A 17,038-nucleotide genomic window follows, 5' to 3' on the forward strand; every position below is an offset into this window, starting at 1 on the left:
TAAGTATATATTATTAAGAAATTTTCAGTTGGTGTATCTAACACTCTTAAAAAAGATGTGTCTATGTTAAGAGATCTTTAAGTTTTCATCTCTACTGTAATCTGCTCCTGAATCACATTGATATGAGCGTGCTAACATTATGTACGTATTTTACATAAAGCGTTGGTGTTCTGAGGGAGACAATCGCAAAATATCGATTAGGTACGAGCACCTAGCACGCCCGCCGCGCGCTGGCGCCCGCCTACGTACCTAGTATGGCGGCTGTGCAATATGTAGTCTACACTCTACAGTACTGAGCCTTGCATCCCTGTTTCTCTCTTCTACATATAACTGTATAAAAGCGATCCCTTCTTTAAATTTGAAATAGTGCACGTAATACTCTAGTGATTTGAACTTTCAACATGAAGAAAATATATGTAAAGATTACGCTTTACGATCGTATTGAACACAGATTCGAGTATTCCGCGTAGGGATTCTTGTCTTTGACGTATGGTATCTGGTTTTGCAGTCCTCCGGCTATCTTTATAGCTTATACCATTACATGCTCATCTTGCGCAGATGGTAACCTCATAAATTCGAGCGTTTTATAAAATAAAAGTGAAATTATTTTTCGTGTTCCCAAGATTGTTTCCAAGTTAAATTTTGAGGTGAAGGAATGACTACATTAGCCTACATTGCAGACGCCTTATTTTAAGTTGTGACAATAGTAGAGACAATGTCGCCACGGCCTGGCATATTGATGTTGATTGGTACGTCAACATGTTTAAGAATTTAAATGCGGGCTTCTTTATTCCGCGTGCGCCCTGCAGAACATAATAATAAATGGCTGCCGCATTCTTGGCCTCAGTCATTTAATTAAGTACAACCTACGCAGTTGTTTAATGAAATCGTTAGTTCACCACTATCAACTTGAATGATTACCGCACTGAATAACATTGATGATTGTACCTACTATAAACGTATTACTGTAACACAATGAAATACCACAACGAGGATAACATGAAATTAATAAAATCAAAACAATCATGTTTTAAGGATGTTCATAATTATCCTGGAAATAACATTTGTATGTTTAGATGAATTTTCCTTGTCTTTTTAATTGGGGAAGTAGCTAATTACTTGGGAATCTTGTATATTTTAATACGATCTAATCCATTTTAATTTAGGTAGGTACTAACATAACCTAACGTGATCCTGTAGATAAGAAAAGTCAAAGGTATAGAGTCAAGTTCAAGGCAGGTCAGGAGTTAAGTTCGATAGGTTCTATCTACAATTAATTAAAAAAAAATACACTTACTAAAAATAACAAAATAGTTATTGCGAACATCTAATTTATAAACTTCATTTTTTATTTGACTCTCAGTAACGAATGTGCTAATAGAGTTATGTTTGTTACAGCGGTCTGAACTTCCAAGACCTGATCGTTCGTCAAGGTGCCATCGACTCGCCCCCCAAGACTCCGTTCATCCTTGGCTTCGAATGTGCCGGAGAGGTGGAACAGGTCGGCGAGGGTGTCACCAACTTCAAAGTAAGTAGAAACGAAGGCTTCAAGGCTTCATCAACTGTGCAAAATTTATCTGCTCATTACTTTTCATAGAAACGATGACTTCTTATCCAACTGACAAACGTTTATCTTCTGACTACTTTTCACACGAAATAGGTATTAGGTATGTTTAGTTACTTTGTAGTATTATAGCTTGCTAGTAAAGTGAAAATGTTATTGAAACAGACTGTGTGCTTTTCGACAAACGACAACAAAATTATGTAACAAAATTAGCACGTTTTATAATTAAAGCGCTTATGGAAAATTTTGTGGAGTGCAACTTACAGAAATACCACGAAGAACTGAAAATCGATAGCTCTTAACAAAACAGCATTGTTTGGCCGTACTGAGAATTTAATGTGATAAGTCATTTGCTACACATATCCTTTGTGTGTTTGTGTATAGGTTTAATAATTTCCATAAGAAGTAAAAATGTTGTCCTTCAGTAGCATATACTTTAACAAAATAGCTCATATTCTTTTCACTTTTAAACGAGTGTAAGTTTTTGGACTCGCTCCAGTGCTTTTGGTATTTACTCGTGCGGTTATAATAGAAACAAACAATACATTTTACTTTCTAAGACAGTTAATTATAAATATCAAAATAAGAATGAAAGACGAAACTGTAGGTAGTGTTTAAAAAAATCATATGTGGTAGCCTGACAGTAGAATCGGAACTCAAAGATTTTAGGATGACTGTATTATTAATTTCACAATAGCTTTGGTACAGAGGTTCAGGAACGTGTGGTATAATTATTAAGAGTCGTGTAATGACGTAATACTCCAAACACGTTTATTTGCTTTATCGTTCATCAAGTTCTGGCTGTCATATGGTGCCTAATATATTTTTTGACTATGCTCAGTTATCAAACGTACCCGTCACTATGTGGCCTTACTAGTGAAATTTGAAATGTTTTTTCTATATGAACTATTTAAAACGACGAACTACAAACTCTGGTACGTGTTTTAATAGTGATATTCATGGTCTAACACCTTCGCTTCTAATTAATTTCTCCAATACAATAAGTCGTCGGTCGCCGCACAAGTCCTCGACGTGAATATGTGAAATGTCGCTCGCACTGAGAATATTAATTTGTAATGAATAATACAATTAATGTGCGTTTACTGTCGTTTATTATCTACCGAATGGAAAATTATTTTAATTAAATTTCTTATGAGAAATTGCCGCACTAGTAATCGGTTTAGCGATTTATCGATAATTTAAGTACTTTCCTATGTTGCGGAATATGAGTAGCTCTAGTTAACGTGCCTTTCGAAATAGCCAAGTACCGCTGTAATGATAAATTATAAAATGTTACTACACTTTTAAGAAAAAATCTAAACAGAACTGAAAAACCTTTGGCACGGTCTTGAATCTACGGGCGAAGTACAAACTAAGAATTTACCATCATCGTTTGTTTAACTTCATAAATTATAATAAGTAGATGTTTTGTGCTCCTGTAACAATAATTTTTCTCGAGCCATACCATTTACTCACGGCGGCCAGTTACTTATGATGTAATAACATACTAAAATACCTCATAAATCTTTTGTAAGGATGTGAAAACTACATCAATGCTCTTTTATGTATGGCCGTGTTTATGTAAACACTTCTTTTTATTGTTGGTTTCAAATGATTCCGACGCAAACGGTTTCAGTAACGAGTTGTAACTGTAAACTATTTAGAGGTTGATGCGATGACCTCGGAGATTTCTGGGGAACCATCTAGACTATCATCATATCTCAGACAACGCCCATCTTGTACTTGATTATACAACACCTTAATTCTGTGTGGATTCTCTGAGGGCGTTAAGTTAAACGTTTTGGTTGCATATCTTAGTAATAAAAGCTCCCCCTTGGTAGTTCCACGCACGTGGTATTTTCTGTTTATTCATGTGGGTAGCTCTTTGCCAAATTGGTTTAGAGGTTAACTCTTGAACAAACTACAAACAAACTTACTTTCACATTTGTGGCATCAGGGGGAAGAAAATTAAGTTCAGATATACTTTTACGTTTAGGAGAAAAGTACGTTCGTGACGACGTGACGCGAAGTTTGTAAAATACCTTGTAAAAGATTTTCACTTGATACAACCACCACGCCGGCAACTAACTTTGTATCTGGAGTGCTTTAGTAGTAGTTCTGACTTGTGGTTAATTAATTATTTTTTTATTAGGTTGGGGACCAAGTTGTCGCCATTCCAGAATACAAGGCGTGGGCTGAACTTGTGGCGGTGCCAGCGCAGTACGTGTATGCTCTGCCCGAAGGTATGACCGCCCTGGACGCCGTGGCCGTCACCACCAACTACGTGGTCGCTTACTTGCTGCTCTTCGAGATGGCCAACCTGACCCCCGGCAAGAGCCTGCTTGTGCACTCCGCGGGAGGCGGCGTCGTAAGTACATCTTATAATACTAATCTTTGGGACTTAAACACGAATGAGTCGGCGTCGTTTTGAGTCCACTTACTTGTCGATTTAATGACTGTACTTCCATATACTTCTAGGCAAATAGTGACACATAAATCCCTTACCATTTGCTGAATCATTCCATTTAGCCACGCCCGAAGTAGCTAAATAATACAATGAAGAGCAAAAACAGTACAGTAGTACAAAAATAAGGGGAAAAAAGCCTGTAACATGAATCGGCAAAGGCTAAAATAAATTTATCCTGAAGTTGACAGTGTAATCGAAAATACTTCCCGTATATACTTGATATCATTGACCTTCCAGATCGTACACACTCACATTTTTGGGAGCTACTAAATGAATGAGCAAACAAACCGATGAGAAGTCTAATTGTTGATCCAAAATTCTGTAATTGAGTGTTTGAACAAGAAATTGTTTGAAACGTCTGCCCGCCGTTTTAGTTGTTACATACTCGTATCACGTTTCTCATGTTCTCAGACATACACCGACGTAAATTGTTAAACTACTTACAGAGGAAAAGTCTGAAAGAATCGAATTCTTCGTCTCGATATTTGGATAATGTTAGCTATGTATCTACTATCTATAGAATATGAAGTAAACAATCTGTATAAGACTTTTGCAATACATTGATATTAAGTTTTCACGAAACTTTTCCCATGTATGGTGCGTTTACCTCATGACGTGTAACAACCCTTGCGTGTCAATGACCGGTAACTGGAAGCTCGGCCGCTAGGCGGGGTGACAATGCCAATTAGCTGACATTTATTAACAGGGGAAACCAATTTATAAGCAAATAACCACACGATAATGCTAACAGTGAACATTCGTTTGGTACCTAGTTTGAAAATATAGGGTTTTAGTAGTTTTATTGCTTCTCATTCGTTTTTCACCCATGTTAGTACTTCTTTGTATAAGCACTAGGGAATGCAATCCCGACCCGAGATCGTCAACTCGAGATCCCTCGCGATCAGAAATATCAATCCCGCGGGATCCCGAGATTTTCGGGATCCCGTCTAGTTAGTAAAAATAATACAATTCGAACGGCTTGTTTAATGTAATTTGAGTGTGATAAGGTGGTGAATGCAATAAATTATTATTTGAAAGAAAATAAAAGCCTTTATTTTTCAATATTACTAACAACGTAACATAATTAACAGGTGTAATAACATGAACATAATCAAAAAAGTAGGTGTAGCTCCAGGAGATCAAAATAAAAAGTAATCACATGGCATTTTGAAAGTAGCCTCTTAAAATACTAAGTGTATCAATAGTACGAGCTTCTAATCGGCATCTTAAGTCTATTGCAATGTAGCCAACTGCTGAAAATGCCCTCTCCGACAATCCCGAACGGGATCTCGTCATATTATGCTTCGGGATTGATCCCGAAAAAATACACGGGATCTCGCGAGATCGGGATCCCGCGAGATCGGGATTGCATTCACTAATAAGCACATTGACATAGAAATGATTAGTCCTACGTAATTCTGTTTACTTTTGAACAGCCCATTAAAACACAGGGTTTTTCATAAAGGAGTTTTTGTTTTGATTTATTTTGTATTCTCCTAGGGTCAAGCTGTGGCGCAGCTGGCAAAGACAGTGGAGAACGTGACTGTGTTCGGCGTCTGCTCCAAGAGCAAGCACGAGGCGCTGAAGGCGAACAACAACAACATCGACCACTTGCTCGAGAGAGGCAGCGACTATACTAACGAAGTCAGGAAGTAAGTATCCAGCTGTATGTATAGGTCTTCTAGAAAAGCAAAAAGTTTCTAGCCCTTCATTAAGGAGCTACTCTACATTATTTGAAAATTATGAAATTCTTAATTGTTTACATCCGAAACCATTACCGGCCACGGCTTCAATTAACGTTTTTTAAAACCAATGCACGAGTATTTACATTTCCAAACAAAAATATGGCAAATTAGAACAGCTACTGTTTTGTTATCCGGTCCTAATCTCGATTTCACAATCATCCGTTCTTGATATGACAGGCATCGAATTAGGAGTTCATATCAAGAATTCGGTGAGATCATCCATATGTTGAATGAATTTCATTGTGCTTTGAACACGTGCCAAAAGAAAAAAAATCGACGAGATAGCGGTACGTTTATTATAAGCAATCGATCTTTTCAAAGCCATAAACGCTCATACTTTACATATAATCGAATTAATCTTTTTACGACCTAACATCGGATATTAAGTACGTGATAATAACGTTATAAAAGAATCCGCCATGAATCACAGGAACAGATTAATTTAACTCAGTAATCGACAAGAATTCTAAAAATGAAGGGATGGTGCGGTATCGTGATATCACTGAGCTAAAAATACGCGCCCGTTCAGCGGCCCTTCATCTTACTAATAATACCTTTGTTTACATTACACACATTAAATGGTTGGAATGTAAGAATTTTTATGCCGGTTGATTCCTGTTATTGTCACCATAAATTCTAAGCAGTTACGATAATAATCTGTTAGCTGATTTAATTGGTGCGTTGTAAAGTTCCTGGTTCCCGTCCGTTGATGAATTAAAAGTCCTGGCTTGAATGATCTACTTCCCGCTGCGACGTTTCTGAGTAAATGGACTATATTGTTCCCGATCCCATGCTTTGTTAATTGGTGGTTATTACAGTTACATATTTCAGCGCGAGCTCTGTTCGTGTGATACGTATACGGCCAGCGCGCCGGGAGCCCTCCCACTCCCCTCGGAGCTTTTATTATTTGTTAGAGGGAGTGCAAGTGACAAATGAAGCTGGGATCTTGTTACGTCGGTCGGGTAGCACGTTAATTGTTCGTTTTATAACCCGCTCCTTAGGGCAGCTGCCTCGTAACAAGCGCGTCATTTAATTCTCGTAAATAGACAAAGATATTTTTATATCTGTTGAGCACTTTACAGCGTAAACAAACCCGCCACACAAGTTCAATGTAAATAAATACTGTTAGTTATCTACTGCTTGTACGAATGTAAGATAATATATTGATTCAAACATATCTAATATACTTATTTCTCGTTTGGCAAGACTTTTTTGCCTTTGATGAAACTAAAAGCAGCATCATTAGTTTTATCCAGGCGTGCACCGCACATATTTCAAAGGAAATGGATATGTTTATTAAAAACTTGCTTACAGTTGTATTTTTTATCCTCTTTCATTTGCCAGTAACATCTCTTTTGTGAGCTATAATTGGTATTTCAGTTTGTTTGCTTTACAATCCTTTCACCACAATGTTATTCAACAGTTTGAAAGGTTTTTATGTCAAGATGCAAAATTGTATCATTATTATGTATTGAATAATTCAAATGTTAATTATATGATTGAAACTGCATCACTAATCAAAGCTAAGCCAAATGTTTCTAATATACCGGAAGAAAAATGTCTAAAATTATGGTGTGTGTCGTCAGGGTGTCTCCCGACGGTGTGGACATCGTGCTGGACTGCCTGTGTGGTGAGGAGTGCAACCGCGGCTACTCCCTCCTCAAGCCCATGGGACGATACATTCTCTACGGTAACTTTATTTTATATCAAGTTTTTTTCAGGAAAAGAAATTCAAAGATTATGTAACATTGTTAATTCGATGAAGACAGCGGACTTTTCTACCAATTTGTATCTAGCTTCATGGAGAAACTGTTTACAATTTGTGATATTGGCACACTTTCTTCAATGTAACAATGAAGAAGGTCCTCGAGTTTAATGCATTACATGTTCCAAAGTTTTGAGAACTACTTACGAACGCATTTAATCCTAAGCTCTACGAATAGTAATAAAACAATGTCGTTTATCTCAGGAGCATCGAACATCGTGACCGGCGAAACGAAGAGTTTCTTCAGCGCCGCGCGTGCCGTGAGTACATTATGCCTATATCTGATCGCTCTGATCGCATTGTGCGTGCATACACCGCTTTATAAATATTTTAAAAGTATAATAGTGGTTATTTAATAAGCTATTATCATAATTAACTGAATTAAAACATGTTCAGATTGACCTAGCAATGTATTGTTGAATTTGGAAATGGACCTTTTTTTAATGAAATAGGTGCGCTGAATTTAGGAGTATGTCAATTGGAAGGAACCCACCAACTGCTTTAGATTTACACCTCATTCGTTCCCCGCTTCAATTCAATCACACCTTTGCCCTAGAGTATATTCTACGTCACCACTTTTCCTACAGCAAATAATCTCATATCAGGTGTACTCAGTCATCTTTATATTTCGAGAGTTCTATAACAAAGATGTAAAAGCTACGCCGGAACAGTAGATACGGCCTCTTACTTCACTAATAAAATCGGAGTTCAAAGGATACACGCTTACACGCGTAACTCGATATCGCGAGGTTTATATTCGTGTCGTACACTCCATTACACCTTTTAGCGCCGTGACACTCTCATAAAGCAACATAAATTGGGAAATGAAAGCGTGATATGTCGTAAAAACAAAAAATAGAACTGTAAACCAGAATCTGGATTGTCTACATTCGTAATGTTACGACGTGATTACTTTTTGATCAGGGTACCTAGAGCCACTTACCTATTTTGCTTCGATCTTTTTCAATTCATGTATATTGTCCTAGCAACGACAGCAGCAGTAGAAATTAAGACGGTCCAGGGCCCTAGGTTTGGAATAAAAAAAAATACAGACTATATCAACGACTTATATATTTTTACTAAATCGCAATCTAGATTAAATTCAAAAATACATCGCAATTGAATTCAAGAACTGTTTAATTTCAAATGAATAAAGATCAAGATGTTCACGCATCCTCAATTTTGAAGATTGAGTAGCTATGATTGGATTCTCAAATACAAATGGTTGTTCGTTTAACGGTGTTTTATTTTGTTATGTAGTGGTGGCAAGTGGACAAGGTGTCTCCGATCAAGTTGTTCGACGAGAACAAGAGCCTGGCGGGGCTGAACCTGCGCCACCTGCTGTTCCAGCACGGCCGCGCTGACTACGTGCGCCGCGCCGTGGACCGCGTGTTCGCGCTGTGGGGCGAGGGCAAGGTCAAGCCGCTCGTCGACTCCACCTGGGCGCTCGAGGACGTACGTTACCAAACATCATCACTACAACATTCGTTAACTTAAATGTATGCAAAAAATCAGTGACTCTGTCGGTTTACATAATAATTATTTTGCTTCCAAAGGTTGCAGAGGCTATGCAGAAGATGCACGACCGCAAGAACATCGGCAAACTCGTGCTAGATCCATCACTGGAGCCCAAGCCGAAGCCCGCCACTCCCGCCAAGGGAAAATCCGGCAAGGAGAAGAAACCAGCCAAAGAGAGCTCAGAGGAGAAGAAGGACAAAGAGGCTAAGGAAGAGGAGAAAAAACCAGCAGAGAACGGTGAGAAGAATGGTGAAAAGAACGGTGAAAAGAACGGCGAAGAGCCGCTCACTAACGGTAACAGTGACGAAGGTCAGTCTCGAACATTTGTGACCAGGCATGCGTAGACGCGTACTCGCTTCGATACGTATACGTACGTTATAGTATTTATTGTGCAGGGTGAAATAACCAGCGCTTACCTATTTAGTATTTCGCTTTTAGAATTTATCGTAAATAACATATTAGTTTGCTATGCATCTGATTGATAATGATTTTTTGCAATATTTGTCTACACTAGATGGAGAGCCTACTTGAAATAAAAATCAAAATACTTAGGCACATACTGTACCGACGCGACGCTCGATTTGAGATATTATATTTATCATGTCACATTTTATATTGTAGCTGTCATGTAGCAAGATTGTCGTTATGATAATCGTCATCTTTCCGTTTGCCCTTGGCGGGATCACAGATGCCTGCGTGAATCATCTATGAAGGAATTTTCATAGAATCGTATTTCCGCAAATTAGTAGTAGTTTATAGTTTACACATATTACTACTACAGTATGTTGCTGTTGGGAGTTTCACCCTTGTATTTATTTTATTTTGGCTTATATTTTAAATTAACTACGCACGCATTTACCGGCTAAACGCAGGGTCTTGCATAGGCCCTATATATCATTATATATAAGTATTTACACAGCCTTTGGACTTGAATAGCATTTATTGATTCAATTTACGCTTACAATTTGATTCATAACGCTTTATATTCTGTTTTATATACCTAGATTGATTGATACATTCATCGCTTTCTATCGTACCGGAGGTGCTATAAGAAAGGCGATGCTTTGAAGCTTATGATTGAAGCTTTGTTTAAATCTTAACTATTTTATCTGACGCTAGTGACCTAGGTTTATATCTAACTAGCTGACCCGCGCAACTTCGCTTGCGTCCTATAAGGGAGAATGGGTGAAATTTTTCCCCGTTTTTGTTACATTAATTACTGGTACTCTGCTCCTTTTGGTCGTAGCGTGATGATATATAGCCTATGTCCTTTCTCGGGTATCAAAATATCTCCATACCAAATTTCATGCAAATTGGTTCGGTAGTTAAGGCGTGATTGAGTAGCAGACAGACAGACAGAGTTACTTTTGCATTTATAATATTAGTATGGAGTATGGAGGATTTATGTTCTTCCAGTCAACACGGTTTTATAATAATTTTATATAAACAAAGCCATTCAACGTTTTGATTTTGTAATAACAAACCCTTGCTGATTAATAAGGGTTGTGAAATCCCATGGAAGGGTTGAAATACGGGGTTTTTTAGAAATGTTTTTTAATCAATTTATTTAGCGGGTTTTTTGTTGTTTTGCTTTTTTTTGAAAGTGATAAAACACACTGTTTGTACCTAGTAATATTATCAAAATTCAAATTCAAATTCAAAATTATTTATTGCAACAAACATGGTTCAGAGTTCTTATTTATAATAGAGTTTCACATATTTGGCCGTTATAGGGACGCTGCCCCCGCCGCCGCGGCCGGCCTGTACCGTGCCGCAATACTAATATCGTGATATCTCCTAAACTATATGTCTAAATAACACACTGTAAACTGCAAAAATAATCTAAATTAAATGCTCGTGATGATGAACTTACTTATTTTGATAAGGATATATGTATTATTGGTTATATCACCAGTTAAACATCACCCAACGAATTAAATGTTTTTTTAATACAGAAAAGTAGTTTTTGTGACTTAAATAAAAAAGCTGGATATATGTCATCGCGGACTTTTTTGTAGAACTAATAAAGACCAATGTTTTTGCTATACATTGTTCTTACTTGTATCCAACGGTATAAGCGGCGCACGCACAAATGCAATCGTCAATTAGATTTTTTTTCTGACTTCTTGGACATAAATCGCTATAACTCAGCTAATATAGTTTCAATGTATTTCAATTATATATAAAAACCTGTCGGAGAAAATACTCTTTCTATTAGTGAAAACCGCATCAAAATCCGTTGCGTAGTTTTAAAGTTTTATGCATACGAAGGGACTACAGACAAAATAGGCGACTTTGTTTTATACTATGTAGTGAAACATAATAAAATATAAAGAAATAATTAATCTTACTTAAAATAATGGTCTTATTGTGTGCAAAGTGATCATTATCGACATTAATGAATAAATGGTAAAGAAAATAGAGATGAAAATCAAAGGATTTTTTTATATTGATTGTTGAATAAATGTCTAAGGGCTGTCTCGTTTGATGATAACTTCGTTTAGCCAGCTTGGTCATAAACAGTCGGGTCTGAAGTAAACAATGTTACTAAAGATCTCAAGTACTGACTAAAAAAATATGAGTTTATAGTATTTGAGCTTAATATTTTGTACGGACTTTAAGAAGCACGGTTTATTAAAAACAAAATAAGCATGAATTTGAAGTGTGATTTGCAATAAGCTTCGTTCAAACTTAAGTCTACGTAAAATTAGACTTAAAATAGAACGCGCTTTAAATAAGAAAAATGTAGATATAATAATATGTATCGGTGCTTTAATACTTAGAGAAAATTTTTCATTTTGAATGATTTAAAAATGAGAAGATTGTGTTCTGTATGTTTGTATGTTGATGACATGGAAACATATGGACCACACTCGTGTTGCGGTACCAACGTTGTACAACGTGCATGTTGTATTCATATTGCTGTTTATCGTTTTCCAGAGTCAAAGGAAGAGAAGAAGGAGAAGGAATCTAGCTGAATTAATTCCCGCGAGGACTGAACCAGATAAACCACCGCCAATTGATTATTTTAGAGTTGAAGCTGCTCGTTTAAGTGAGGTGTCGTCGCTGCGCTTGTCGGCACCGGCGCCCACTGTCTATGTGTTGCCTCGTCTATATTATGTTTACGTGTATAAGTCTGATAGCACGCCGCCGTTCGATCACCACTCATATTTATATAACGTTTTGATGTTCGTTCACACTCTGATTACAACCGGAACCGATCGGACGGCGTCGCACACTAACCTTTAATTTAGTTTTTAATTATTCGACTATCATCACATTCTCCTAGATTTTTTTTAGAATTATTGAATTAATCGTTGATAAATACGACAGCGAAATGACAATGAATTTATGTTTTTATCAATTCTTTTATAAATTAATTTGGCCTAAGTTAAGAATCGTCTCGGAAAATACATACAGTCTTTTTTATAGTTTAATGTTTAAGACTTTATTTTTAAGATGAGATATTTTAATCTGCAGTTATTTTGAATGGCTATTGTATATCTAAGGTGCAGAGATGCTTAATCTTTATGTATGTTAAGCTTTAATATTTTATTAGTAAATGTTTAAAATTTGGCCGTCGAGCCCCGCACCCCCGCCCCGGGCCGCACCGCGTCTCGCATCATCATCATCTTATTGTCAAGTGTCAAGTAACGAATGAGTAACCTTACGTGTGATATTTTGTGGTAGGTATGCTAGATGTTTTGCGGTATTTTTATGCTGCCTTTACATGACATATTATTTTTATTACTTTGAGCTTAAAAAATTGATTACTTTATATTTTTATACTTAAACGTTTTGTAAATTATTTTGTAGTTAAGAGGAGATTTCACAAAGTTTATTTGAACGCACCAGTCATTGTGTGGTATAGGTGGTGAAGGAACGATCGTCCGTCTAGGCTCTACTCTCGCTGAGTCGCCACTCCAGGACCTAACAGGACGAGCTTATAGTAACCAAATCGTCGAGTATTTTTGTGGCTAAGTTCATAAATATAGATCAACATTGTCGACGTCACCTACGATGTAAGTCATATTTTTATATTCCAAATAAACGAGTTTAACGTGGTCTCATCTCATATAATGAAGCTTTTTATGTATCTTTACACACAATTATCACATATCTAATCAAACATACACTTCACACGATGTATATTAGGATTAATATTTTGATACCAATATTCACTGCATTTCTTTTTGATATAACTAGCATATTGTATTTGTCTACTCCTTATTTGTTAAGGTTGTAAGTAACGTTTTACCGCCATATAATGTACAGTATGGTTGTAGGTATATGTACCCAGTACTAATTAAATATTTTATCTATAATACACATATCATGCGGATGTAAAATGTAACTGTCAGAGGCTGACCCGTAGTCCGGCGCCGGCCGGAGTAAAAGATCACATCCCGATACTGCTCAAGAAGGTGACAGCGCGCTCGGCACGACGTGTGTTCAATACAACCGGCGACTCATTTAACAGACTCGATTTTTTATATAACTTTACCCTTTTTGAACATTTTTGCAAAATCATAGATGGTAGTTGTCTGAGCGCGTGTCTGACGGACAGCAAACAGCAACGCTTCCAGTGTGTCTAGTGTGTCCAGACTGCCCTAGTATCCGGTGGTGGCAGAGCACCGAGTGCCGCAGGTTGTGAGGCGAGCGCGAGGGACATCTCGGATGTTGGTAGCTTTTGTATTACTGTAGGTAGTGGTACACGAGCGGCAGGACTGCTATATGATGCTGCTTTGTTTATCGTACGGTGGCTTGGTGCTAGTTTCGTATCGTATTGCGGATACATCTCGCTTCAGTGTCTCGGACCAATATCTTAAAGCTACTTTAGTCTTCTTATCAGTAATATTCTTCGCTTTGAGTGTCAAATATGTGCGAATTTCTTGTAATGTAAACCTATATTAATTAAATCTTGTGTATATCGACCTGTATAATGGTTTAGAATTATCTCTGAATTTTCTTCTATAAGAATATTTGATGAAATTCAATAGTTATTAGAGAGCTGGGGTGACTGCGCCGTTTGTGATTGTGTCCAAATTGTTGTAGGTTAGTATCGAAATTGATGCCAATATTTATGAACAGGAACGGTTTATATCTAGAGGGGAACTAGCGCGGTCACGCCAGCAGACTCATAGCAGACTGGGTCGTTATTGTATTACACATTTATTTTTATAAGGGCGGGCCAGTGTGATATCTATACTATGAAATAAATAAATAAATATGTATGATCTGTAAAAATGCTTACAACAGTCTTTTATTTATTACTTCCCCTTACCCATATTGTGATAAGTACATACCTACCTATTTAATAATTTCTTAAACTGATATGAAAACTTACAATCTTAATCAAACTTAATTTCTGGTATATCATCACAAACTTTTAAGAACAAATACATGACTAGAAAGGTACATTGGGCCAAGTTTCGTCTGACATCACTTTTAAGTATCTCGGCCTGATAACGACGAAGGGCCCCGCTGGATGGACATCAACTTCAGAGGTCATTTCTGTGGATACAACGGAGGTACATTGGACCATTTCATTATATTTGGTAGGTACATTGAACGAGCTAACCGCTCTTATCACTTTCATCGCTCTAGCTAAGGGGGCCCCGCTAGATATAAACACATCAGCAACATCATGCGTGACTATTGGTTTGAATTTCAAGAGCAACTCTTTAACAAACTCAGAAATTTAATCGCAGAAAATACATACCAGTTCAAAAAGCTTATCCGCCAAATTTGTTAACTGTCAAAAAGCGTTTGATATGGTTTGGTACAGGTGTATGGATATTGTGGAACTTATACTTATCTTGTTTGTATTCGAGTCAAATTTGCAAGTTACTTTACTAATCAAACCAGGTGTGCGCCAGGGTTCTCTTATTGGAACCGTTCTCAATAGATATGAATCTATGAGCTAATCGCTAACTAAAGGCAGCAACTCTTACAATGTGACGATTATTTTAAGTTGTTCAGTTTTTTGATATGAACATATATATGTACAAACTACAAAGTAAAGATATCTATATTCGAATTTCTGAAGAAAATTAAACCAAAGCAAATCAATTATATACAACTTTTATTCGCACATTTAGTCAAAATATACACCATACACGACGATATTGGCAAATAAATGTGGATTTTCATAGTTGTAAGAGGCAAATGCATCTCTCTCGTGATCCCAGAGGAAGGTGTGGAACACGTGCACGCCCTGCTGACGACGTTGGCCAATACTGACGATCACGATGATTCTGCATCTGAAACGAACAAAACATAATTCAAACTTTTTGAATCAGGAATTTAAATACCTTGCCTACTGTCAGTAAGTCTTTTACATTTTCACGGTAATACTGAGTCGATTTTAGTTAGTAAAATTAAGTAGGAAAATAGTGTCAGGCTACTTTTTTCACGGCGTTGGAGCTGTGCAATCTGCAATTCTCATAGGCTTGTGAAATGGCATAATTGACGTTGAAATGTGCTGGTTACGTCAACTGAGCGCATCTTGAAAAATAGGCACAGGTGCAGTTCGCAACACAGTGTGTGAAACTGTGAGCTAAGAAAGCCGAAAAAGTTTGACGTATTCGAACTGGACTCCTTTAAAGCCTTTGCCTAATGGCGTGTGAAAAGGGCTAATAATAATCAGAAGGACTCCCGGATAATTAAGTTTTGTTGTTTATTTAATTTACTTAAGTAAAGTAAGTACAACATACCTACGTTTAAACCTATATTAAAAGGGACATAGCTGGTAGGTAAAGTATTCAACGATTTAACTATATAGGTAGGTACCAACATAGCTACGGAACTGAAGAAGACCAACAAGCTTCAAAACTTACGGTTGTTTGTTGGCCACAAGAGCCACTTCCACTTGAACAAATAGCCCTACTCCACCATAATTTAGTAATTGTAAACTGTGTATAACTATCGTACTATCTACATGACTCGGTTAGGGTTATAAACGAACACTATACGACACCGAGATACAGAGCCTCACTAACATGCTCTCCGTCTACAACAACAATATAAACAACTAAATGCTGAAAATCCAGCCAAGAAGGGTAAAATGTACATCGCCATCGTTCCTACATTTCTAAACTCCGTCTGAGTTTGTCAAACTTTACCTGTCATAGTTTTCTTCTTTTACGGTATTGCGTATGTTTTCACAGAGGTTTAAAGTCAGTTCCGGGATTACTTTCTCACTGTACTCAATTTCTGCTAACTCCTCGTCCACTATTCGTTTTAACACTTTTTGGATTTTTTCGGCGTCGAAACGTCTCCTTGCATTAAGCTGATATGTGGGTTGATAAGTGCGGACCTGTTTTGCGGGTTTGGTTTCAGACATTTTGTATAATCAATACCTAATATCACTAAGAAAACTTTCATTTTAAAATACTTTCTGTTAAATCTATGTCTCCATATTTACAATTAATATAATAAGCCTGCAATGTGTGGTCGGCAGTGGCAGTCAGTAAGACTATACTAAGCAGAGGTCACAGGTTTGATATTCAGTTCGGGCTCTAAATTGTTTCCGAGTTTTATCTTCTCAAAACAGAACAAAGTCCTTAAGATTGCACTTAGTTAGCTATTTGGGGACTTCACTCTAAATGATCATCGAACAAAGATTTCTTAGGAAAGCTTTGTGTCGATTAATTTGAAAAATAATCCATTCAGGTCCCCGAAAGGAAGATTTTCCTAATTAAACTTCTGTCAAAGATGTTAGTTTACCTGTTTTGGTTGTTTGAGGTTGAGACCTTTGCTTACTACGGTGCTTGTTCTTATGATTGATGACCTTTTGTAATCACGAGACATTTTTATTATTCGCTTTCATTATGCCTCATAGATTTTTGTCAGTAAATTCGTATATGTGTACTGTAATAATATTTTCAAATAATAACGTAATCATTAGAGCAGTTTCAAATAGAAAATCTTTTTTTAAATATACAGCTAGTATTCAGGGTTAAAATAATCTGCTTTTA

At 36.9% G+C, this 17,038-nt stretch overlaps 2 protein-coding genes across 4 annotated transcripts in view; one reads left to right on the plus strand and one right to left on the minus strand.

Moving 5' to 3' along the window:
- The window catches only part of LOC142980148 (synaptic vesicle membrane protein VAT-1 homolog-like), a 28,187-nt gene extending 13,872 nt beyond the window's left edge, over positions 1–14,315 (plus strand). The window contains exons 2-9 of one of the 2 annotated variants that reach the window (XM_076125466.1): positions 1,399–1,528; positions 3,717–3,932; positions 5,532–5,683; positions 7,363–7,466; positions 7,746–7,801; positions 8,802–8,996; positions 9,098–9,368; positions 12,000–14,315. In XM_076125466.1, coding sequence (XP_075981581.1) covers positions 1,399–1,528; positions 3,717–3,932; positions 5,532–5,683; positions 7,363–7,466; positions 7,746–7,801; positions 8,802–8,996; positions 9,098–9,368; positions 12,000–12,037 — 1,162 coding nt within the window. In that variant the 3' untranslated portion in view covers positions 12,038–14,315. The remainder of the gene's footprint in view (positions 1–1,398; positions 1,529–3,716; positions 3,933–5,531; positions 5,684–7,362; positions 7,467–7,745; positions 7,802–8,801; positions 8,997–9,097; positions 9,369–11,999) is intronic. The other variant, XM_076125467.1, reaches the window with a different exon arrangement.
- An 812-nt stretch (positions 14,316–15,127) lies between these two features.
- Positions 15,128–16,911, minus strand: LOC142980006 (dynein light chain Tctex-type 5-B-like). Of its 2 annotated transcripts, XM_076125265.1 has the most exons (3): positions 16,788–16,911; positions 16,184–16,377; positions 15,128–15,322 (listed from the first exon to the last, which is right to left on the minus strand). In XM_076125265.1, exons 1-3 carry the CDS (start codon positions 16,869–16,871, stop codon positions 15,157–15,159), a joined length of 444 nt encoding a protein of 147 aa, XP_075981380.1. In that variant the 5' UTR covers positions 16,872–16,911; the 3' UTR covers positions 15,128–15,156. The 2 variants fall into 2 exon arrangements, with proteins under 2 accessions (XP_075981380.1, XP_075981381.1); XM_076125266.1 differs by lacking the exon at positions 16,788–16,911 and having other exon boundaries at positions 16,184–16,404.
- Positions 16,912–17,038: the final 127 nt, after the last annotated feature.

The sequence above is a fragment of the Anticarsia gemmatalis genome, chromosome 17, assembly GCF_050436995.1.
Source record: "Anticarsia gemmatalis isolate Benzon Research Colony breed Stoneville strain chromosome 17, ilAntGemm2 primary, whole genome shotgun sequence".
NCBI classification, from domain to species: domain Eukaryota; kingdom Metazoa; phylum Arthropoda; class Insecta; order Lepidoptera; family Erebidae; genus Anticarsia; species Anticarsia gemmatalis.